Here is a 23,972-nt window from a genome sequence, read left to right as displayed (position 1 = left end):
AGCTTGTCTTGTTATAGATGGACAGGCTCGAGTCGTGGCCATTGGGAAACCGGTTGCTGCCAAGACATTTGGAGACTTGGCAGACGTTTTCACAAGATCAATCTTCCAGTCAGGAATGCAATATCTTCGCATAGACGTTGTATTTGACAGATACCGAGATGAGTCGATCAAAGCAGGAACAAGAACCAAACGAACAAAGACAAGTCGTCCAATACGTCGTATTGTAGAAGGACGGGAGGTGCCACTGCCTAACTCCTGGATAAACTTCATTGCCCTTCCAGAAAACAAGGCAGCCCTTGCTCGCTTCCTCTCGGAAGAACTTCTGGCACATGCTCCTGGTGATACAGAGATTGTGGTTGCAGGGGGGTTTGACGATGAGCGTGAAATCAGGTCATCACGTGGCAATACTGACCTCACTCCACTAAAAGCAACACACGAAGAAGCGGACACACGCATAATTCTACATGTCATAGATAGTCGGCTGGACACTGTAGTTGTATGTGCGAGAGACACTGATGTCATGCTGTTGTTGGTGGCACATTTTCCGCGTGTCAGTTGCAGAAATCTATGGATGATGGCTGGTACTGCCCAGAAGAGAAAGTACATACCCATAGGTCCATTATATCACAACTTGCCATCAAATTCAGTCCAATCACTTCTGCCATTTCACGCTCATACGGGATCGGACACGACATCGCACATCTGTGGACACACGAAACGTTCAGCATGGAAAGTCTTCCTTGAGTATCACCACCTTCTTGTGGGTTTGGGAGTAGGGAATTTGACCCCTGAAGTGTCAAAATGGACAGAAATATTTGTCTGCAAAATCTACGGGATGAACAATCTGGAGACAACAGATAGCGTTCGTCGGGTCATGTTTGAGAAGGCCTGCAAACCAGAAGCGATGCCACCCACGAGCGATGCTCTCAAATTCCACATCCAGCGTGTGCATTACCAATCTCTGATATGGAAGGAGGCACACTGCCCACTTCCGAACCTGCCGAATGTCACGGAGTTGGGATGGAAAAGGGTCGCTACCAATTTGCAACCAGTGCTGATGACACTCCATCCAATTCCTGAGTCGTGTCTTGAACTTGTTTCTTGCAGTTGCAGGTCACGGTGTCGTACCATGCGCTGTAGCTGCCGTAAAGCAAAACTTGGCTGCACAGCTGCATGTGTATGTCGGCAAGAAACTGACCAGGACGGTTGCTTTAATGACAATGTGTAATGTGTTAACGACATTATTCAACTTACCGTCGAGCCTGCATATCGTAAAAGACGTCATGACTGTGCTACCTGTATATAGTTAAACGTTCATATGTGATTGTTCACTGCATGTAATCGTATTAATCAATGAAGATCAAAAGTAAAGTTGTATTGCCTTGTAATCGTGTTGTTTATTATATGAGCTGTGTGGCACAAGGGTCCATGTGTAAGTGTCTGTAGATATCATTTTAGCTGCAGTTAGCCGATATTTAGAGCTATTTTGTGAGCAACCACCTTGAATGTGTCCTGTTTCAGTATATAGCTTTGGTCCAACACTAATAATAGTGCGCTCATATGCTTCCTTGACCTCGATAACCTGGGGCTAGACATCAAAATAATGATTCTATGTTCACTAGAACTGGAGATATCGTCAATATAAGATTTGATGGCGGCCATCTTGGAAAATGGCCGAAACATCGATTTCTGCTAAAATAGTATATACAAATTTGATTGCCCGGAAATATTCATCTTGTTTCACGTAAAGTGTACTTGTTGAAATGTCTTCCTGTGTGATTCTGAGTTCAGCGGCTAAAAGTTAAATATTTTGGCGGCCATTTAGTTTTTTCCAGATTTGAGCATCAAATACCAAATATTCAGCTTGGTATCCTATTTTTTCATGATCAGCACCCCCAAAATAGGTTAAAAACACTTGTTACCAACTTTTACTCAGAAATGCCCCTATAACTTGTATTAGATGCATTTCTGGAAATTTAGCCTAGTCTATTATAATATAGATGCTGTTGCAAAGTGGGCATGTTTTGCGAGGGGAAGGTCGGGATTAAATCGACCGTCGTTGGTTAACCAAAAAAATATTTCCAACAGTTGAAATAATTATTGTTTCCAACAGTTGAAATTTAATGGAATTCGAATTCGAATAAAATCTCAACTAAAAAAAAAAACCGTTTATTCGTTCTTGGCGCGAAAAAATGGCACGAAAAATATATTCCAACAGTTGAAATCATCCAATCCACGTTGATCACGTGGATCAGTAATTTTATCCACGCCTATGTTTTATCCACGTTCACACGTCACGTGACGTTTTGTTAACTTCGTTCTTTTAAAACGTTGTTTTAAATCTCAACTCCAAAAACAAACCAAAAAAATATTTCCAACAGTTGAAATAATTATTGTTTCCAACAGTTGAAATTTAATGAAATTTGAATTTGAATAAAATCTCAACTAAAAAAAAAAACCGTTTATTCGTTCTTGGCGCGAAAAAATGGCGCGCATTTTGTCATTATGTGCGACTTTACGTCACTCCTACGGACGTGAAAACATTTGTTTTCCTTAAAAATATATTTAAAATAAATAAAATAGTACATAAATTAACAATAAAAGAAGCTAAAAAACAATTTAAAATACAATAAAAAGCACATTAAAAATATATAAATATGTATGTACAGTATACTGTACATACGCGCAATCGCTGATTCGCATTCAAAACAGAGGCGACGTACAGTATTCCTTTACTGTGTCTGTGTTAGCCATGGGTCCGAAGAAGGATAATGCTCGTGTTTCCAAGCGTAATGTGGTTACGATGGACGATAAGGTAAATCTGATTAAAAGGTATGGAAAAGGTGGAAACGTGTCGGTGATAGCGCATAGACCTTATCGCGAATCGGAACCGCAATGCGTCATGGGATCGGAAAGGGGCAATAGCGCCGCCACAAACTACACCATGGAATTGCAGCTGGCGCGGTTTTTTAAACCATTGATATTAAAATAAAAAGTAGCCTATAACCACCGGAATTTTATGCTGATTCCGAATCTGTGTCTAAAACTTTTCTCCGATGTGTAGTTCTTGAGTTATAAGCGGACATCCAGACAGACAGACACTCCTCCTTTATATATAGAGATATATATCTGTGCAGTGTCTGTGTTGTCTTGTCACTGAACTACTCCATCCAACTTTTGTGAAATCGTACCAAACTTCTGTTATGCACCTATCTCTCCAGTGTGTATGTCCTAAGGGTATATATATATATATATGTATATATATATACATATATATATATATATATATATATATATATATATATATATATGTATATATATATACACATATATATATATATATATACAGTGGTACCTCGGCTTACGAGTGCCCCAACGTACGAGTTTTTCGGGATACGAGCCGTCGCTCGGGCGGTTTGTTGCTTTGGGATACGAGCCGAGATCCGATGTACGAGCTCAAAAAATTTATTTTTTTGAATTTTCCGGTTGTGGCTTCCGGTTCCGGTCACGTGGTTATCTTGCCGTGAAAGCATCTCTGCTTGGATATAAAACACGCAATCGTCGAAATACATGAGCGAGGAATCTCCTTGCTCCAGCCGGTGACGTCATCGGCGGGGATCCCCGCCTCCAGAGTGGCTGGTCACGTGACCGCCAAAGCGTGTCGCGCGTGCGGGTATAATGAGCTACACCTGTGGATCACGTGACCACGGAAGCACGCCTCGCTTGAGAGGCATGGCTTTCGGTTTGCGTTTTGCTTTATAAGGCGCGATAAATGGGCTTTTGAGTGTTAGCGGTTCATGGCGTTGACGGTTCATGGCGGTTCATGACGGTTCATGGCGTTGACGGTCAAAAACCCATTACATCAATTTTACCAGGCACTGTACAGTAAGTACAGTGGACACCAAATGCACGGTGGAAGGCTAGAAGTAGAAGATCGTCCAAGACAAGTGAGAATAAGCCATACTTTGGAGATGACGTCATTCGCTGGTCCGATAACCAAAGATGTGGTATAAAAAACCAGGTGAGCTAACAATGCAGCAATGAAGGAATTCGGCCAAGGCACCGGCACACAACGACCTACCTACATCGAAAGACTCAATGCCAATGGTGACAGAAGCCAAGACGGCCGGCTTAAACACCGCCGAAAGACCACGGTGTACCAACTTACGATGCAGAACATCTTGCACTTAATATGATGACAACAGGTGCCATCCTCTGACGTACCATTACAGGTACAGGTACAGTACACGTGAGCACAGAGCAAAAGTTCACTGAAACCGAGATTAAGAAAAAAGAAAAAACACCTCGTGGTCCGTGCTCGATATCCGAGTTTCAATCTTTTCAAACACATGATGCTCTCGGTCACGGTATCTCCTGCGAGCTGCTTCTCCTTCAACCACACAAACAACAACTTCTCCATATCTTCATGGATAGAGGTCCGGAGCTTTGAAATAATCGTAACGCCCTTGGCTGGCGTTATAGCCTTTATGGACTCCTTCTGCTTCAAAATCGTACATATCGTAGAAGGAGTACGATCGTACTGCCTCGCCAAGTCGACAACACGCACACCTCACCTGGCATGCTCTTCTCCTCTGCTTAATAAAACCAGTTTATTTCTTTACATTCTCTTGTATTATGTACAGTATATACGAGGTCGTGCTTGTTTATACATTATTTGTTATTTATAAAGTACATTTTTGTTATTTAAAAGCACCTAACAAAAAAAATTGGTGTTTTTTTTTTGAGGCTGGAACGGATTAATAGCATTTCAATGCATTTGAATGGGAAAATTTGCTTTGACTTACGAGCGATTTGGCTTACGAGCTCCGTCACGGAACGGATTAAACTCGTAAGCCGAGGTACCACTGTATATATATATATATATATATATATATATATATATATATATATATATATATATATATATATATGTTTTTGGAATAAAAAATAAATATATTTTGAATTTTTTTTTTTTTTAACTTAAGTCTTCAACTTAAAAAATTTTTTTAATGTAATATCATGAATATTACAAATACATTGTGCAAAATAATTGTTTGTATTATGATTGGTATAAACCATGACTATACAGCAACTCAGGTACACTCATCCATGCTTGAGGCTGGTGTAAGCCAGCGAACAATTGCCCAACGTCTTGGTTGCTCACAGCCTGCAATTTCCAACCTGGCCTGGCGTTACCGGGAAACTGGAACTGTGAATGATGGTCCACGAAGAGGAAGACCACGGGTAACCACCCAAACCAAGACTGCTGGATTGTGTTGCAGCATCTTCGTGATCGTTTCTGCCCGGCGACGCAAACAGCTGCAGTGACTAAAGGTCGCCACAACAACCACATCAGTGTCTCTACTGTGCGGAGGTGCTTGAGAAGTCAGGGCCTGGTGGCAAGACGTCCTTGCAGAGGTCCAGTGTTGAACGCAGTGCATCGGAGGAACAGACTAAGATTGTGTCTGCAGCATTGCCGCTGGACACAGCAACAGTGGAGTGCAGTCTTGTTCAGCGATGAGTCCAGATTTTGCCTCCATACTGCTGATGGGCATCAACGGGTATGGTGCAGAGGCGGGGAAAGGTATGCATCATGCTGTATTCGCCAGTTCAATCGTTGGGGAGGACCCAGTGTGATGGTATGGGCCGGCATTTCCACCTGTTTCAGGACAACTCTGGTCATCATCGAAGGAAATCTCACTAGTCAGCGTTATGTCAATTAAGTTTTGAGACCTCATCTGTTGCCATTTCTCCAGGCTCATCCTGACATTGCAGTTTTTCAGCAGGACAATGCTCGACCCCATGATGTTCATCTGACCACCAACTTCCTCCAGTAACAGGGTGTTGAAGTGATGCCTTGAATGCCTTATTCCACTGACCTCAATCCAATTGAGCATTAATGGGATGAGCTTGGTCGACGTCTTGCATCGAGGAGATCAACGGCTGTCAATCGGCAAATGCTCATTCAAGGCTTGCAGGAGGAGTGGGACTGACTTCCCCAGGACCGCATGAGACGCCTGGTACAGAGCATGCGTCGGAGGTGTACAGCCTGCATCACAGCTCAGGAAGGACACACACACACACGATATTGAGGACTAACCCTAACAATTCTGTATCCAGATCTGGCCCATCAGTGGGATAGAAAACGTAAACTGTTGAGCCTGGTGGAGGAATGCGCTCAACCAAGTGCAGTTTCTCGTTACCTCTGCCACCGAAGGTGGGTAGAGGTTATAGTGAAATCACCCCTGTCTGCTTGTCTGTCTGTTTGTGAACAGGATATCTCAAAAGGTTGTGGCCAGATTAGGATGAAACTTGGTGGAGAGGTTGGGTATGTGGCAAGGATGAATTGAATCGATGTTGGTGAAAATTCGAATCCGGATCCAGGTGCGATAAGTATTTAAGGTGATTCTTCCCCATTGAGTGATCGGGCCAACAACGAGATATGCAGCATGATATTTCAAAAAGTTGTTGTTGTATTATGCCAAAACTGGGTGGATGAGTTGGGTAAGTGACAAGACCAAGCCGATTCGATTTTGCTTCAGGTCTGAATCCAGATCCGGCCTATCAGTGTGATACAAAATGTTCAGCTTAGCGGATGTACGTGCTCCACCGAGTTTCGTTCTGGTTACAAATGTCTTTGTCCTCGCATGATTCAAGTATTGGTAGAAGCATCTGATAAATGCAAATTCAAAATCATACAATTGATGAAAGGAAAACATTTTTGCTGTACTTTTAAAGCGGTTGTTAAAAGCATCGAGTCATCCGAAAGAGTGGATGTTCAAAATTCATCTATAAAAACAAACATAATTTGATATCGGTGAGAATAAAACAAACGAGATTGTAATGCAGAAAATTTAGCCTTGTAATAAGATATCTTTTGAGAACTGGTGGTGGGTGATGAAGCAATGTCACATATCTGATTCAAATACAACTTTAAATAAGTATACTGTATTGTTAAATAAAACATCACCCCTCTGCACTATAGGTGTAATGTTGCATGTACACACACATGCACGTACACACGTACACACGTACACACACACACACACACACACACACACACACACACACACACACACACACACACACACACACACACACACACACCACAGCCATCCATGCACACACAACACACAAACACCCACACAAGAATCAACGATTGAAGTTCAAAATATACCATAGAAAAAAAACTGGGAAAATATGAACGTCAAGAGCAACAAATGAAAGAAAAGGATGAGGTGACATGAAAAACATACTGAATATATACACTGACAAGAGAAAGATAGAGGTGATGAACGTTGAATATATGAAGAATTTCAAAAGAAAACGGATTAATAAAGAAATATAATTTGATGACGTGGATTTAAATGGTGTTGCAGAGCATGGTGTATGCAGTAGACAACTTAATAAAGAGGAGGAATGAGTGGGGTGTGGGGAGGGGGTGAAATATGAGAAAACTGTAGGAGTGTGGGGAAAGGGGAGGAGTGAGGGCTGATGTTGTTATTGAAGAAACTAATGGAGATATACAGGTTGAGGGGGAAGGTTGGAATGGACACAATGTCAAACGAGAGCAGTGATGGGACATCGTGCATAAAGAATGTAAAGAGGATCTGAGAGAAAGAGTCGATGTGGAAGTGTTGGGGAAACCTGGGCAGGACAAGTGTCGAGGCGACCTGTAGAAGTATTGTTGGGGGGCATGGAGGGGGGCTTTGGCAAGTGTACAAGTGTGCTGGGGGAGGCTGCGCAGGTGGACAAGTGTCAGAAGTGTCGGGTGGGGTGTGAGGGGGGGGAGGGGAGGAGGTTGAGCATGAGCAGGTGTAGTTGTGCAGGTGAGAGCAAGAAGGTTGTAGAGGTGTTAGTGGTGGGGGAGGTGGTGGAAGCACCAAGGTGGGCATAGAGGTGTTGGGTGGGAACCCAGCCCCGGCGTTGCGCACCTCAGGAGACCGCGACACGGGGTAGCACCTCGGGAGACCGCGACGCGGCGTAGCACCTCGGGAGACCGCGACGCGGCGTAGCACCTCGGGAGACCGCGACGCGGCGTAGCACCTCGGGAGACCGCGACGTGGCGTAGCACCTCGGGAGGGACGCGAAACGGCGTAGCACCTCGGCAGGGACGCGACACGGCGTAGCACCTCGGGAGGGACGCGACACGGCGTAGCACCTCGGGAGGGACGTGACGTAGCACTTCGGGAGGGACGCGCCGGGGCGAAGCACCTCGGGAGAGACGCGCCGCGGCGTAGCGCCTCGGGAGTGACGCGACGCGGCGTAGCGCCTCGGGAGTGACGCGACGCGGCGTAGCGCCTCGGGAGTGACGCGACGCGGCGTAGCGCCTCGGGAGTGACGCGACGCGGCGTAGCGCCTCGGGAGTGACGCGACGCGGCGTAGCGCCTCGGGAGTGACGCGACGCGGCGTAGCGCCTCGGGAGTGGCGCGACGCGGCGTAGCGCCTCGGGAGTGACGCGACGCGGCGTAGCGCCTCGGGAGTGACGCGACGCGGCGTAGCGCCTCGGGAGTGATGCGACGTAGCGCCTCGGGAGTGACGCGACGCGGCGTAGCGCCTCGGGAGTGCCGCGACGCGGCGTAGCGCCTCGGGCGTGACGCGACGCGGCGTAGCGCCTCGGGAGTGACGCGACGCGGCGTAGCGCCTCGGGAGTGACGCGACGCGGCGTAGCGCCTCGGGAGTGACGCGACGCGGCGTAGCGCCTCGGGAGTGACGCGACGCGGCGTAGCGCCTCGGGAGTGACGCGACGCGGCGTAGCGCCTCGGGAGTGACGCGACGCGGCGTAGCGCCTCGGGAGCGACGCGACGCGGCGTAGCGCCTCGGGAGCGACGCGACGCGGCGTAGCGCCTCGGGAGCGACGCGACGCGGCGTAGCGCCTCGGGAGCGACGCGACGCGGCGTAGCGCCTCGGGAGCGACGCGACGCGGCGTAGCGCCTCGGGAGCGACGCGACGCGGCGTAGCGCCTCGGGAGCGACGCGACGCGGCGTAGCGCCTCGGGAGCGACGCGACGCGGCGTAGCGCCTCGGGAGCGACGCGCCGCGGCGTAGCGCCTCGGGAGTGACGCGCCGCGGCGTAGCGCCTCGGGAGTGACGCGCCGCGGCGTAGCGCCTCGGGAGTGACGCGACGCGGCGTAGCGCCTCGGGAGTGACGCGACGCGGCGTAGCGCCACGGGAGGGACGCGACGCGGCGTAGCGCCTCGGGAGGGACGCGTCGCGGCGTAGCGCCTCGGGAGTGACGCCACGCGGCGTAGCGCCTCGGGAGGGACGCGACGCGGCGTAGCACCTCGGGAGGGACGCGACGCGGCGTAGCACCTCGGGAGGGACGCGACGCGGCGTAGCACCTCGGGAGGGACGCGACGCGGCGTAGCACCTCGGGAGGGACGCGACGCGACGTAGCACCTCGGGAGGGACGCGACGCGACGTAGCACCTCGGGAGGGACGCGACGCGGCGTAGCACCTCGGGAGGGACGCGACGCGGCGTAGCACCTCGGGAGGGACGCGACGCGGCGTAGCACCTCGGGAGGGACGCGACGCGGCGTAGCACCTCGGGAGGGACACGACGCGGCGTAGCACCTCGGGAGGGACGCGACGCGGCGTAGCACCTCAGGAGGGACGCGACGCGGCGTAGCACCTCGGGAGGGACGCGACGCGGCGTAGCACCTCGGGAGGGACGCGACGCGGCGTAGCGCCTCGGGAGGGACACGACACGGCGTAGCACCTCGGGAGGGACACGACACGGCGTAGCACCTCGGGAGGGACGCGACGCGGCAGAGCACCTCGGGAGGGATGCACCGCGGAGTAGAAACCTCGGGAGGTGTACAGCCTTATGTCGCAGCTTTGGGGGGGGGCGTGGTTGCACCTCAGGTGGGAGCGGCCCACCTCAGGGGGTGCGGTGGCCTGGCGTCACAGCACAGAGGGTGGAGGAGGGAGGGGGAGACATATCCCAGCGTCATGCCTCTGGGGGTGTGCGGCCCGGCGCCGCACTCGGTTAGGGGGGAGGGATGAGGAGCGGGACTAAGGAGGTCTGCCAGGCGTCGCTCGGGGGACCTGGCCCAGCGTCGCGCATCGGGAGGTGTTCGGCCTGGCATTGCACCTGCACACGGCCGGGTGGTGTTCGGCCGACAACAGTTTGTCGCACAGTTGAGCACACGTGCAGCGTTGTTTAGAGGATGGACAACATGACATGGTGGGTGATGTTGATGAAAACAGTGTGAGTTGAGATGAGGGGTTCGAGTTATGAAAGAACAAAAAGTAAAGAAATATAATATGACATGGATCATGTTCACTGGTTTGGGAATTCTCGATTCACAGGCGAAATAAATAACCGACAACACGGGAAACAAGTGCTTGCACGCCAAAGCAGGAATCATCATTCGTAAAGACTGACAAACAATTCTATCTAAAATAGCGCCTTGACCGAAACCAAGGAGACAATATCCGTGCGATACAACAGCCGCCAGACACCGTATCGAGGTCAACAAGCAGACAGATAAACCACCGTTCCGAGACAAGGGCTGGGTCCAACCGCCATTTTCAAGCGTTAGGGAGAGGAAGGCGAAAAAGACACAAAAGCAGCGATACAAACGCGGCCTCGCAGCACGTTTTGGCGCCAAGATAATATAGCTTGGTGGACAGGACAGCCAAAGCAAGCGGCAGGAGAGAGAAAGCCGCCGGAGTCAGGCAATCTCCCGGGGAGCAGCGTCCTTACCAGCAACTGTCGCCACGACTACCGTGGCTATGGAGCCTCCTCTAGGCAACAGTTGCTATAACCCGTCCTCCGCCTGAATGACTCCGCCTGTATATCGCGGACGTACTCGCCACAATCATCGGCTGAAAGCTGCCTCACGATATTTTTTTGGCACTATTGTCGTGCGGCATACTAACTTCCATTCATTAACGATATTTCCTTCTCACAAAGTTGTAAACCATTAAACCGTACGGAGGGATTCGATTATGTGCGCGGAAGGATAGACGCCCGTACTGCGTAAGGCGGTTACCGAGAATGTTGACTTCAGCAAAAGTATAAATGACCTAAGGGCGTTTAAAGCAACCGGAGATTGGAATACGTTGAAGATTTGCTGCCTTGCAGGCACTAAACACTTTGTAGCGATCGTAGTTCGATGGTGTGCTGTGTTTGGCTTCACGTGGATCTTGTTGAGGATTGATGCTATATTTATTCGTTGCCGTAATTAACTACAGGGGTTTGGGATCGGTGTTCGGTGGAAATTGTGGAATGTTGCGATGATTTAAACATTTGTGAGAAAATGTCCTCCGGTGAGTGCTCAAGATCTCTCATGTTGTGAAGCCGAAGAGTTTAAGGAAGGAGAGAGGGACTTCGGCAGGGGTAAAGTGTCGGGAAGACATGGGCAGGTGTAGTGGGTGTGGATGACACTGACAGCAAGAGGGTTGTAAAAGTGTTGGGGGGAAGAGGCCCCAATATTACTTCGGAGTACAACGTGGGTGATCCCAGTGTGCGTTTAGCCTGCGAGGATGGTAATCGTAATGTTCGGGGAGGAAGAAGAAGAAGAAGAAGAAGAAGAAGCGGTAAGAAATTCCTGATATCATTTGCAAATTGGATTGTGTCCGAACTGTGCATATAATAATGTAATAAGGCAAAATCGAAATGCATAATTCAACCAAATTATTCAGAGATAAACTCCTCGACGCTAGAGGTACGCACACTCGTCTCGAAGCTGTCTTAACCTGGGTTCGAATCCCGACCCCAGCTATAAAGTGTCAACCTGTTGTTTCACAGGCAGGGTCTCTCGGATGGAGGTTAAACTTGCCGACCCGTCTGCCGGAATTAGTTGTTGGACGTTAAAGATCTCACGGTTGTCCTTCGCGATGAGTAGGCGAGCTATCGCCGAAACCATGAACAAATGGCAAAATTCCTGCCCGAACTACTTCGTCGAACGTCAAGCCTGGCCAGCCGGTTCGTGAAAGACTTGGGCCAAGCCGCGCTGCACCGATCCCACAAGAACGTGGGAATAATTGTGACCGTTAAAGAAGAACGCGGATGACCTCAAAGATCTTCCATATTATAAAAGGTCTGTCTGTCTGTTTGTCTGTCGTGTTGTAACTTGAGAACAGATTAACGGATTTCAATAAATCCAACTACGGTGGATTTGGGTTACTCCCTGGAGTTTCTGATCCGAAAAAAAAAAAATACATTTTTTATGGGTACATGGGACACGCATGTCAAAACTGTTGGTTATCCCTGCACCTTTTTTCTTCCCCCATAAGATTATCCATCTCAGCAAAGATTGGTATTTCCATCAGCGAAGCGATGGGTCTTATATTCTAGTGATGATTTAGTTTGATACACCGATTTTGTACGTCATATGTAGACAGGTATGTATTTTGCTTTATTTAATTTTCTTCATGTTGCTTTCAGTGAAAATTATTTTATTAATAAGTGTAAAAATATTAATTGTGGATACTACGATGTACTCGTATATGTGGAATATGTTGGTACTGGAGTAATTATATCGGTCTGACAGGTAGTGCACCTACCTTTGAGCTGTTTCGTTTGGGTTTTGATTCCCGACCAGACTATAAACTGTCGAGTTGGTGATTTCCAGTCAGTGTGTTACATTGCAGAGTGCGTGCAGTCCTTCTGGTGGACATTAAGCCGGGTGTCCCATCTGCCAGCATTCATCATCAATGGATATCAAAGATCCCACGGTCTGTTTCACGAAGAGTTGGCGAGGTATCACCAGCACCTTCAAAGTACAAATTCCTGCCCAATATCGCCATCGGTCGAACATCAGGACTGGCCTGCTGCTCCTGCTACGACCACTCCCCAGTTATTTCCACTTTTTCTGTGGCCGGCCAGGGAACGGGTTCTTTTGGGCTCAGTTTTCATGAACCGGCTGGCCAGGATGCCAGGCTTGACCAGTCAGTTCATGAAAACTTCAGTCAAAAAGACTCTCCAGATGACCCTCCAAGGTGGAAATAATTAAAGAAGTAGGTGTCAAATAATAGATTGTGGAATGCAGTTTGTTTGGTCTGAGATGCTGATGGAATGTAGGTGTGAACTGTCTTAGCTGTCTGGTCTTGTCATAGTCTTTCAGTACCTATGTGGAATTAATTAATTAATGTGGCAAAGTTTTGAAGACTCAGGGGTCCTTTCGCAGTTTGGTCTGGTGAAACGCCACAAGGTGGAGAAAGCATGGAGGAGTCAGTTAGGACTTTTTGCGTCAACTGCTGTGTCAGTGGTTCAGTGGGACGATGGAGCTGATGTGGAGACTGCCAGTGATCAGCCAGTGATGTTCATACAGGTAGCTGATGTGGAGACTGCCAGTGATCAGCCAGTGATGTTCATACAGGTAGCTTCAAAGGCAATGCATGAGTAAGCCTAGAGACAACAGGACCACACTGCCGGCTTGTGAGTGACCAGCTCAGGTTAGGTTCTGCGTAGAAGGTAGTTTCTCATGTCGAGATCATGCACAGGTGCTGGACAGTCTTTCGTGGGCATCCTGCACATCCCTTCGGCCTCCGGCCTGTTCGGTCAGCAAGCTGTGCTCAAACAACATTTCTGCTTTCATTGTGAAGCAACATTCGTTTGATTCATCAAACGAGCTCACACAGTGAGGCGGCTATAAATGAAGCCATTCCCAAGTTACTTAAAAGGGAATCTGTGGGGCAATGTTCACTTGTTTTATGTTTGCCCTTCCATGACCAAAATGAACCAACGATTACTGATTTTGCACGATGCAAATGTGATATTATGGTTGTGGATCAGAGGAAGAAATTCAACTTTATTAATGATGGTGACAGCTGAGTGATACAGGCGTAATGCCACGGAGGTCAGTGAGCCGCAGAGTCGACAAAGCCACGGGAGGGCTGCAGCAAGGAGCATGATGGTGGATGGAGCAATTGTCCCAGAAACGAGGCCAGGGTGGGGTGCTCTTGAACGTGTCTGCCATCTTTGAAAATATAGAACTGCAGCTGAGCACACAATCCTACCCCAATGAAGGAGCGTTCAACAAACCGAATGTGCCGTGGCTGCGTTTCACCGGAGACACGAAGCATCTCACTCTCAAGTGCAGTCGTTGTCATTGAAGCTGTCGTCAAAGCTTGGTTCAGGTGTAAGAAATCATTAATGTTTAAAGGCAGCTCCCAGCATTCATTTTCATGCACGGCTGTCCGTGTCATTTGTCCGATGCTCATCTTTACATAATGTTTCAGGAAAAACTTTTAAGATTTATTATTAATCGAAGTGAAGGGTGTAAAATCTCTTTATGGCTAACTTTATTGAGTTTAAGGATTCTTATAATCCACCAATGCTTGGGTAATAATTCAATTTAGACGAATCTGTGAAGCTATTGTAAATATGGATGTAGTAATTAAATAATTCATAATGTGCTGTCTCTTCTTCATTTTGCATCATCCATGGTAAACGGTTGAGTACACAAACTTTTGGTGTAAATCGTAGAGGCTCATCACTTGATCAGGCCATGAAGATCATGAGGCCCAAGGTAAGTATGTCGATCCTTCGTGAGAAGGTTGAACCTTGCCCAGATCCAGGTTGCCATTTCGACACCGAAGACCCTGTTAAGAGCCAGATCTTGACAGGCAGAGGAAGTTTTAAATTGAAGGACTGCTGTATTTTGAACACGTGCCAGCAAGTGATGACATTTACAGAATGTGAGTTATTACGATCTGTGACTCCACCGGCATAACTTGATGCGATTCAACGACATGGAACTTACAAATAGAAGTGAATAATCAGAAAAGTCGAACCCATTAATTAGGTAGTTCACTGCACATATACAAGTACTTTACCATTGGTTTGGGTCCTGCAGGCCTAAATTCGTTTTGCTCCTCTTCACAAGCTATTGGCATCTGGAAACCTGCAAAAGGACAGATCTCTGCCATGGAATTAGTGGTGCAGGTAGGTTGGAAGGGTGGCCGAGAGGTACGCACACTCACTCTAAGCTGTCTAGCCCGAGTTTGAATCCCGACCCAGATATAAACTCATTCCAGTGTTTCACAGGCAGGGTCATTCATCAATGTTTGTGCTGTCCCTCGGATGGACGTTAAACGAGACGTCTCGCCATGCCGGTATTAATTGATGGACATTAAAGATCCCGGTGTCCTTCGTGAAGAGTAGGCGAGCTATCGCCGGCAACATGAACAAATTACAAATTCCTGCCATAACTTAGAGGGCATTGCATCGGTGGCATAGCCACGCCATCAACCGATGATGCTACCCCATAGCCTTGTGCTGCATACAAAAGAAGACAATGACAGACTGCATGTGTTGCCTTCCCAGAAGTCGGGGCAAAGCAGACGGGAGTCTATCCAATGGGCAACGCACTTTGTGATGCAACATCCTGCCTGAGAATCACCAATCAGACGGTGTATAGTTGGGATGGCAATAGGATAGACAGATCAAAGGTAAGCATGCCACCTCTGAACTATCCTGCGAGACATTATAATGCCGACCATACTATACACAACTGACAAATTGAATGTGTCAGTTTTAACAGCACGGGTATGAAGAAAGGAGTGCGGACATTACAATTGCCATCTTTTTTAATGACGGTTGTAACCGAGACATTTTGATCAAGGTTAATTTCTCATTAGTCACAGCCTGGTGTTGGCTTAGTGGTTCGGGTGCCGGCTTGGGATCCTAGGATCCTGGGTTCGAATCCCGGTCGATCGCTGAACCAACGCCAGGGGGGTTGACTCAGCCTGTCATCCTTCCGAGGTCGGCAAATTGAGTACCAGCTTGCTGGGATGAATGATCCCGGTGTATACCCCGGTTTAGAATAGGTACACCGTATCCCTGCTCATCGTAAGAGGTGACTAAGGGTTGGCATCAAGAAGGGCATCCGGCCATAAAACTGCCTCAAAAAGGGAACCATGAGGTCATGGGGCCCGCAAGGCTAACCCCCGCTGTAGCGGGGAAAAATGGCCTCAAAACGATCATTCATTCATTCATTCAGTCACATCAAGCAGAGCCAATACGAGTGGGAACGAACAGACCAAAATTGTTCTTTCTTAATCGCAAATGCTAGTTACAGCCAATAATGCAAGCAACAAGTGACGTAACTTCCTGGTGCACTCTGGGTGCTGATGACACCATCTTGTGACATCACTTGATATCTCCACATTCAACAGGGCAATGGAGGACATCTCCCCCTCTCCTTTCCACCACATGGCAACCCATGGGGTTTATCCATACTTTATCCTCCAAATGCTGAGCATCAAGCAACAAAGCAGCACGTACCTAACACTTAAAGTTTATAACGGCTAGCGTCAGCGGACGCTCTAGCTCTAACCGCAATGCAATATAGCTGAAATGCAGAATAAGACTTTCCAAAGAGTAAAATGCAATGAAGTTTATTTTTGAAAAACCCTCAATATATTTACAAAACATTCCAATAGTAAACAGCAATGCGTGTAAAATCGATCATCGTTAATGCCCCGTTTCAAAGAAATGACACAACCGAAGTTGTATGGATGCTCTGATACTATCAAGTAAAACAATAATATCAAGCAGGGCAGAAAGCAACATGGCTGAGATCATGTTTGGCAGGAACTGAAGACAATGATGCCAGGATGGAGTAGTATGAAGAGGAAGAGGGTGCATGGGAAAGGAGAACAATGCCACTCAAATGAGCATCATTATTTGCAAAATCTTTATCAGATTAAGAAAATGTAATTCTGTTGAAAAAAAAACAAAAAATTGCTTTATCACCCTCCAAGGAAACATTTTCTCCAGTCTTCCACATAATGTCTCCACATAAGTCTGTCTGTCTGTCTGTCTGTCCACATGAGTCTGTGGCCTCCACATAATGCAGTCCTGGGTTTATGCAGTCTCCATCACTCTTTGTAATCCACAAACATCTGTAGTCGCTTCAGATGCTCCGGAGACAGGTCAACAGCTCTGCTCCAAGTGGGACAAAATAGAGGAGAAAATCTCTTACATCACTATGATCTACTATCACACCTACTTGCTATTTGTAGACTAAAAAACGACATGTGTTTGTTTAAATGAGAAAGTATAACTTGATGGGTAAGGAAGAGCATATCTCTCACTTGAGGTGATGGCCAAATTTGTTGGCAATCCTGTGCAGAGCAGTCCTTAGTGCCGATCTCACAGCAAAGCGCAATGACTTAAAAGAAGCATCCGGCCAGGAATCCGTCGGACGTAGGGGCTTATTGGATGCCTGGGGTAGCTTGAAGTGTTTGTCGATGGCCTGTGGGATACAAAGTAGAGGAACGAAGCAGCAGGGGGACAGGCAGAAGTAAGAGATCATAATTACAACCCCCCCCCCCCCCCCCCTCAAAGATCATCCAATAAACATCAGAGTGCAGCTATTCCAAAAGCACATGACCATCCCTATTCCAAAGCACACAGCCTTCCAATAATCTTGGCTTAGGTCAACGTTGAGAGTTGCGAGGTATGGCCTCACCTCCAGGAGGTTCACCATAGTGCAAAGAATGGATGACAAGTTTGTCTGCACCACACCATATTGGTCCTCTGTAAAGGAAGCTGCCACCATGTGGGATACAGCTGTGAAACAACACAGGCAAGATATGTCAGTTTTGTCACCAAATATTTACCATCTCAACAGCTGTGAAATGCACAGATTTAAAGTGTATCGGGAAAATCATGGCAGAGTGCTAGGCACATATGATCAGCATCAAAATGTCAAGCTTGTTTACAATTGCACAAGGATTGTTGATGGATCATAAAGTACCTTCAAATGCCCAGATGTGAGCTTGGCCATCAGCAAACAGTGCTTGGCTTGATGATTCCGCAATCTGTACGTGGCATAAGGAATGGAATTGTGGAATGTGTTGTAACAGTGATTGTGACACAGAGTAGTTGTTACCACTCCTCCTCTCCCAAAGAAAAGAACACACAGAACACCAGAACAAGAAAGCATCTGAAAAGGCAAAGCACGTCTGCTGAAAATTTGATGACAAAAGCTCAAATGGTAAAAAGTTACGGCCCGGACAGACACACATACAGACACGCACACGTGATTGCAAAACCCCGTCCCCCGCGCAATGTATTCCTTTACAAGGAACTTTTATGTAGGAGAAGGCCATTCGACCCATTGGAGCCTGTGGAAGTTTCCAGCCTATCGTTGCTTGACCCCACTGCAATCTTTTTAAATGCATAGCATTAAGCAAGGAAGCAGCACATACCATTTTTAAAGTCTTCAGTATGACTCAGTGGGGTTCGACCTCCAGATTTCCCATACTCAGAGTTGACACTAAACATTATTTCACCAGGTTGGGTGAAGAAAAATATTATATTCACATAAGTTTATTCATTTTTACGATTTCCTCGTATTTGCACCTCCGCTTTGTCATCCGTGAGGTAAACTATCACACAAAGCATAAGGAACGTTGGTTACCCTTTAGGTTCTACTGCATTCTCATATTAACGACCCTGTTGAATCCATTCCTAATGGTTTCAACAAGGCAATCCCAGAAGCAAATACCAACCAAGCCAGTAAAGGCTTGGCCAGTGAGGAATATCAGACCATCACTGATCTCTACACATCTGGTTTAAAAGGCTTTACGGATTTCAGGCAAATGAAAATCTGGAGGTTAGTTCATTTTGTACCTTGATGCCTACACCAAACATACTTTTGGCCTTAACCCCTCAGCCAAGTTTGGCCTAACTCCTAATTGGAATTGCAAATAGACCATGAAGGATCCAATAAATTGATCAATTCAACAGGATCCGCACAACTATATATTGTTACATTGGTGGGGTAGTGATATGTAGCGTCAGGTAGATTTGTGTAGGTAACATGCTTCGACTGTCATGAAGAAGAAAAACCACCACCATGTAATCAGTACAGGCCCTGTTTAGCCCGGATGTCGGATTAAGGTGTATCTTCATCCCCATTACGAGGAATGGGGCATGCGAACGAGTTTTTTTTTTGTTTTTTTTGTAAACTGAATCAAGGCTCATGAAATGAAAGAGCTAACATTTATTTCACAAACAAATCAACCAGACAAACAAAATATATAAAAAGAGGGAGCGGAAGACAAGATGGGGAGAGAAGGGGAAGCACACAAACACAACATTTGAGAGCAGGGAGATGTGTGGGAGGGAGAGGGCTTGGGGGGAGGAGGCATGGGAAGGGGTGGGGGGGGGGGGGGGTGGGAGAAGTATAAAACACAAGGACACCAAGGACTTCCAGGACAGAAGTTGGTATTTCAAAAGGGTGGATTTGGGGTGAAATTAGCGGGGGTAGAAAAGATCAAGGTTTTGGATAAGGGAAGATAAAAGATGGTGGTGAACAGCTGTTTTAAAGACCTGGATGGTGGAGTGGGATTGAAGAGAGTGAGGGAGTTTGTTCCAGAGGCGGGAGAAAAGAGGAATGAAGGAGTGAAGGAAAGCAGAGTCTTGATTTTGGCAGTTTAAACACGAGGGTTGCAGGCAGATCTTGTGCGACCTGTAGGAATATTTGGGGGACAGAGCCCAGAGAGAGCTGGGGGGGGGGGGGGCAAGGCCAGAGAGGAGACGGTAGAAGACGGAAAGACCCCCATCCTGCCTGCGGTGAGTGATTGAAAGGCCCTTGGAGTTAGCTTCATCGCAGGAGATTCCAATGATTCTGAACGCTTTGGTTTCAACAGCGTGAAGACGAGCTAGGTGTGAGGCAGAGGCATCAGCCCAGAGGGGAGAGCAGTATTCCATTGAGCTGCGGATGAAAGCCTTGTATGTGGTGAGGAGCTCAGGTGTGCCAAGGAAGGACTTCGCACGACGGAGGATGCCCAGTCGGCGACTGACTTTGGAGGCCAGATTTGAAATGTGGTTTTCCCAGGAAAGATCATGGCAGATAGTGAGACCCAAAAGCTTGAGTGACAGAACTTCTTGGAGAGGATTGTTTAGAAAGTAGATTGGAGGGTTGTCCAGTCGGTCTTTTCGGAGAGACAGTGAGAGTGTGAGATTTGTCAGGATTGAAAGATATGTTCCACTTGTTTGACCAGTCTGTGATTTTGTCCAGGTCTGCAGAGAGTGAGGAGGCTGCAGACTGCCAATCTGAGGGATGAGGAATGGAGCGACAGAGAGTAGAGTCATCAGCAAAGAGACAGAGAGGATTTTCAAGAGAGTCAGAGAGATCATTGATGAAGACCAGAAAAAGCACAGGGCCCAGAACACTGCCTTGGGGAACTCCAGCCTGAACAGGAAGAGGAGATGAGAGAAACCCATTCAGGGCCACATGTTGACTACGACTAGAGAGGAAGTCCGCCAGCCATGCGTGGAGATTTCCATGGATACCAAAGGAGGAGAGTTTGGTGAGCAGAGCGGGGTGCCAGACCGTATCGAAGGCACGTGATATGTCAAGGGAGACAGCTCTAATTTCCTGTTTGGCATTGAGGACCTCCATCCATTGTTGAGAAAGCAGAAGCAGCATGTCCAGAGTAGAGTGACCAGGTCTGAAACCAAATTGATGATCAGAGATCAAGCCATTGGAGAAGAGGAAAGATTTCATATCTGAAGCAATGATGGATTCCATGACTTTGCTGATAATTGGGAGAAGGCTGATTGGTCTGTAGTTGCTGGGATCTGTTTTTGCACCTTTTTGTGCAAAGCGGTGATGTTGGCTGATTTCCAAGCAGATGGCAGATGACCTTGAGCAAAAGAGAGGGTGAAGAGAACAGAAAGAGGGAGTGAAAGAGCGGAAGAACATGATTTTAGGACCCATGGGCTGATGCCATCAGGTCCAGTTGCAGAATCAGAGTTGAGGGTTGACATAGACTTTTCCACCTTGTCAGGAGGAAAGGACACAGAGTCCAGGAGCAACTGGGTACGGTGGGTACAGAGAGGGATGGGTTTGGGACACAAGATTTAGAGGCAAACACAGAGTTGAGGCATTCAGCTTTTTCACGTGCTGAGTCAGCCGTGTAGCCATTTGAGGTGAGGGAGGGGATGGAGGGGGAATAAACACCAGAAACAGATTTGACCAGATGCCACCAGGATTTGGAAGAGGGAGACAGATAAGAGTGTTCGGTCTTGAGAACGGAGAGATATTGTTTCCTGGCTCTCCTGAGGGTGGACACACACTTGTTTCGGGCTTTGTGAAAGGAAATGAGATTTCCTTCCGTTGGATTTGCTTTCCAGGAGACGAAAGCAAGTTGTTTCTGGGCAACAGCCTCACCACAAGATTACGTGTACCATGGACGGGAGGAAGGGTATGACAACTGAAGACGAGATGGGATAAATCTGTGCATGAGAGAGAGCAATTTACTTTGGAAGAATTCCCAGGATGAGTTGATGTCGGAGGCAGTAGAGATGGGAGACCAGTCCAGAAGATTGATGGCTGATTGAAGACCGTGCCAGTCTGCCAGAGTGAAATGCCAGACTCGTTGACGCTGAAGAGGCTCTCTGAGAATGGCAAGAGAGATGTCCACCTTAACAAGCAAATGATCAGATGAACCAATTGGAGCAGAAGAACAGCGGACATTTGTAAGGAAGTTAGTCATAACCAAGTCGAGAAGAGATGATGCACCGTTGACTGAGATCCAGGTCAAGAAATTGACAGATTGTGTCAGTCCCAATGAGTCGCAGAAGTCCTTTGCTGAGGTGCCATGGCTGGTGCGAAAGGTACCCACACCCACCTAGCTGGCATGATGACAGTTGAAGTCACCACATATGAAAAAGAGAGAGTTGGGATGAGTGGATCGAAGTTGGTCCATGTTGTCAGACAGCGAGATGTAAATGGAATCGTCACTGTTTGGTGGACGGTACAGCATATGAACAAAAGGTGGGAGTGGAGGGGAAGCCATAGCCAGAGGTATTCCTGGGGTGTGGTGGAGAGAGGGCAGTGCAGGGAGAGTGAGGAAGAGAGTTTTTGATAAAGATAGCAACCCCACCACCAGGACGAGGCTCAGGTCTATCATACCAGAGGAGGGAGTAACTCGGGAGAGATATTAAGGAATCAGACATATTGAAGGAGGAAAGTTTCTGTTAAGCAGATTACGTCTGGTTTGTCAGAAGCAACCTCTATGTATAGATCAGTCAGGTTTGAGCAAAGGCCCCAGATGTTTGAGGTCCATACCATTAAGAAAGAGGGAGTAAGAGCATCGGATACAGGACAGGAGAGGGGAGGGGTAGGGTAAGATGAGGAAGAGGAGGAGGTCTTGAGAGCTATTGACAGTGTGTCAGAGATTTCAGAAGAGCTAGTAGAAAGGCAAGGATAAGGAGGACAAAAGGTTTGATGGTGATTGAAAGAGGCACAGTGAGGTGTTGTTTGAAGGGGGAGGGGGCAGAGCGAGGAAGAAGGTTGGCGGAGGTGGAGGTATGAGATGGAGGAGATGAAGCAGGGAGGAGGCAGCTTTGAGGAGAGGTGAGAGGGGAGAATTGGAGAAAATGGAGGGTGGGGAGATTTGAAGGGGAGGGGGGAGGAGGGAGTTTTGAAGGGGAGAGGGGAATTTATGAGGGGAGGGGCGAGGGAGGAGTTTTGGAGCAGAGGGGCGAGGGGGGAGACTTGAAGGGGAGGGGCGAGGAGGGAGTTTAGGAGGGGAGGGGTGAGTTGGGATTTTCGAAAGTGTTGGACGATTAATGGAAAACAAACATTTATTGCAAAATGAGTTTCTTGTGATTTTCAAGTCGGAGGTCCGTTTGAAAACGTTAGAGGAAGACTGGAATGCAGGTGAGTTCAGGGAATGTAGAAAAGAAGAACTGTAAGAGATTGAACTTTTTTTATGGATTGATTTGATGAGCAAATTGAAGAAAGCCTTTTGAAGAGGAAGAAGAAAAGCATGTTATAATGTAGAACAGAATACAACACTGCAGGGAAAGTTTAAACATTTATAAACTAAACTGAAAAATATCTGGACATTTTCCTGAAGTGAGGGCAAGGAGGCTAAGGGGGATGAAGGATTCTAGAACAGGTTCAGAAGCAGGAACAGAAGAATAGGGGATTGACAGCCAGGTGAGCATAAACAAAAGAACAGAGAGGTGTGTAAGCAATTGTGTTAGTACGGGAGAAGGTGCCTACTTTTTAAATTCCTCGTTTATACTGTTACAGACGCGGTTGTGGATGTTAGTTTACCGAGCGGTTTGGTATGACCACGTCTGCACAGTTTACCCGATTATGCTCGAACGTTGACGAGTCGCGCTACGCTAGATCAATTGAGGAAAATGACACAACGGCTGGGTTAAAATGACACGACACCAAGGGTTCAGTTCTCAAGACCTCCGGAGGAGGTTATATTAAGGCGGAAGGTTAGATTACAACTACAAGAGGGACATCATAGAAAGACAGGCACTTAGACACACTTATATTAACCCCAACAGACGACAGATAAACGGGACAAGGCTGACTCACACGGGGATTGATGGCAAAGAAAGGCGGGTATCGATGGCTCAAGGTGCACTCTTGGCTCAAGGACAGTGTACTGTACGGTCCAGTAGATGCAGGGAGGTCACAGCGCTCGGAGGTCACGACTGGTTCTTCCTCTTCAAGCTCGGGGCGCATCTGACCTCACATCCGGTAAGTGGCCGCGTATATCCGGCGGGGAGTGACACGCCCTCGGCTCGTTAGCTCCGCCCCAGATGGAATCGGCTCGTTGCTTCTCATTGGGTGCGTGCGGGGGGGTTACCGGCTCCGCCCTTGACGAGGGGCTGACAGGGAGCCCCTTCGTGGTAACCCCGTGGAGCGCATGGTCATGGCGGCTAACCGAGCCGGTGTGAGGACGCACACTCCCCCCGCGCGCCGTTGTTGTAGTTGTTGTTGTAGCTGTAGTTGTTGTTGTTGTTGTTGTTTGGGGAAGAAGATGGGAGGAGATATGGGAAGGTCCTAAACTCACTACTGGTGCCATATAATCACATTCTGGTGCAACGAAGAGTCAGAATTAATGGAAACGAGTCCTTAACTGACATAGACTAAGAATAACTAGCAAGATGTCCGAAAGTTGTCTACGTGAGATGCGGTGGACCTGGGCACGACATTTAATGGGGGAAAGAGGGGAAGGTCGGTTCTACAGAGT

General features: G+C 47.7%; 2 protein-coding genes and 1 long non-coding RNA gene across 8 annotated transcripts in view; 1 reads left to right on the top strand and 2 right to left on the bottom strand.

Moving 5' to 3' along the window:
* The window catches only part of LOC137434919 (DNA-binding protein RFX2), a 205,977-nt gene extending 195,194 nt beyond the window's left edge, over positions 1-10,783 (bottom strand). For all 3 annotated transcript variants that reach the window (XM_068128163.2, XM_078784817.1, XM_078784813.1), the window contains exon 1: positions 10,708-10,783. The gene's annotated coding sequence lies outside the window, so the exon portion shown is untranslated. The remainder of the gene's footprint in view (positions 1-10,707) is intronic.
* A 319-nt stretch (positions 10,784-11,102) lies between these two features.
* On the top strand, positions 11,103-12,996 carry LOC137434837 (uncharacterized). Its single transcript, XR_010985952.2, has 2 exons — positions 11,103-11,543; positions 11,755-12,996. It is a non-coding gene; the product is annotated as an uncharacterized LOC137434837 (long non-coding RNA).
* A 3,337-nt stretch (positions 12,997-16,333) lies between these two features.
* Positions 16,334-23,972, bottom strand: part of NDC1 (NDC1 transmembrane nucleoporin) — a 174,581-nt gene continuing 166,942 nt past the window's right edge. For all 4 annotated transcript variants that reach the window (XM_078784709.1, XM_078784717.1, XM_078784722.1 and 1 more), the window contains 4 exons: positions 17,714-17,777; positions 17,426-17,526; positions 17,049-17,209; positions 16,334-16,896 (listed from right to left, as the gene is read on the bottom strand). In XM_078784709.1, coding sequence (XP_078640835.1) covers positions 16,833-16,896; positions 17,049-17,209; positions 17,426-17,526; positions 17,714-17,777 — 390 coding nt within the window. In that variant the 3' untranslated portion in view covers positions 16,334-16,832. The remainder of the gene's footprint in view (positions 16,897-17,048; positions 17,210-17,425; positions 17,527-17,713; positions 17,778-23,972) is intronic.

This window comes from Myxine glutinosa, chromosome 1 (assembly GCF_964187855.1).
Source record: "Myxine glutinosa chromosome 1, kmMyxGlut1.1, whole genome shotgun sequence".
NCBI classification, from domain to species: domain Eukaryota; kingdom Metazoa; phylum Chordata; class Myxini; order Myxiniformes; family Myxinidae; genus Myxine; species Myxine glutinosa.
This window is presented reverse-complemented; position numbering and strand designations above follow the sequence as displayed.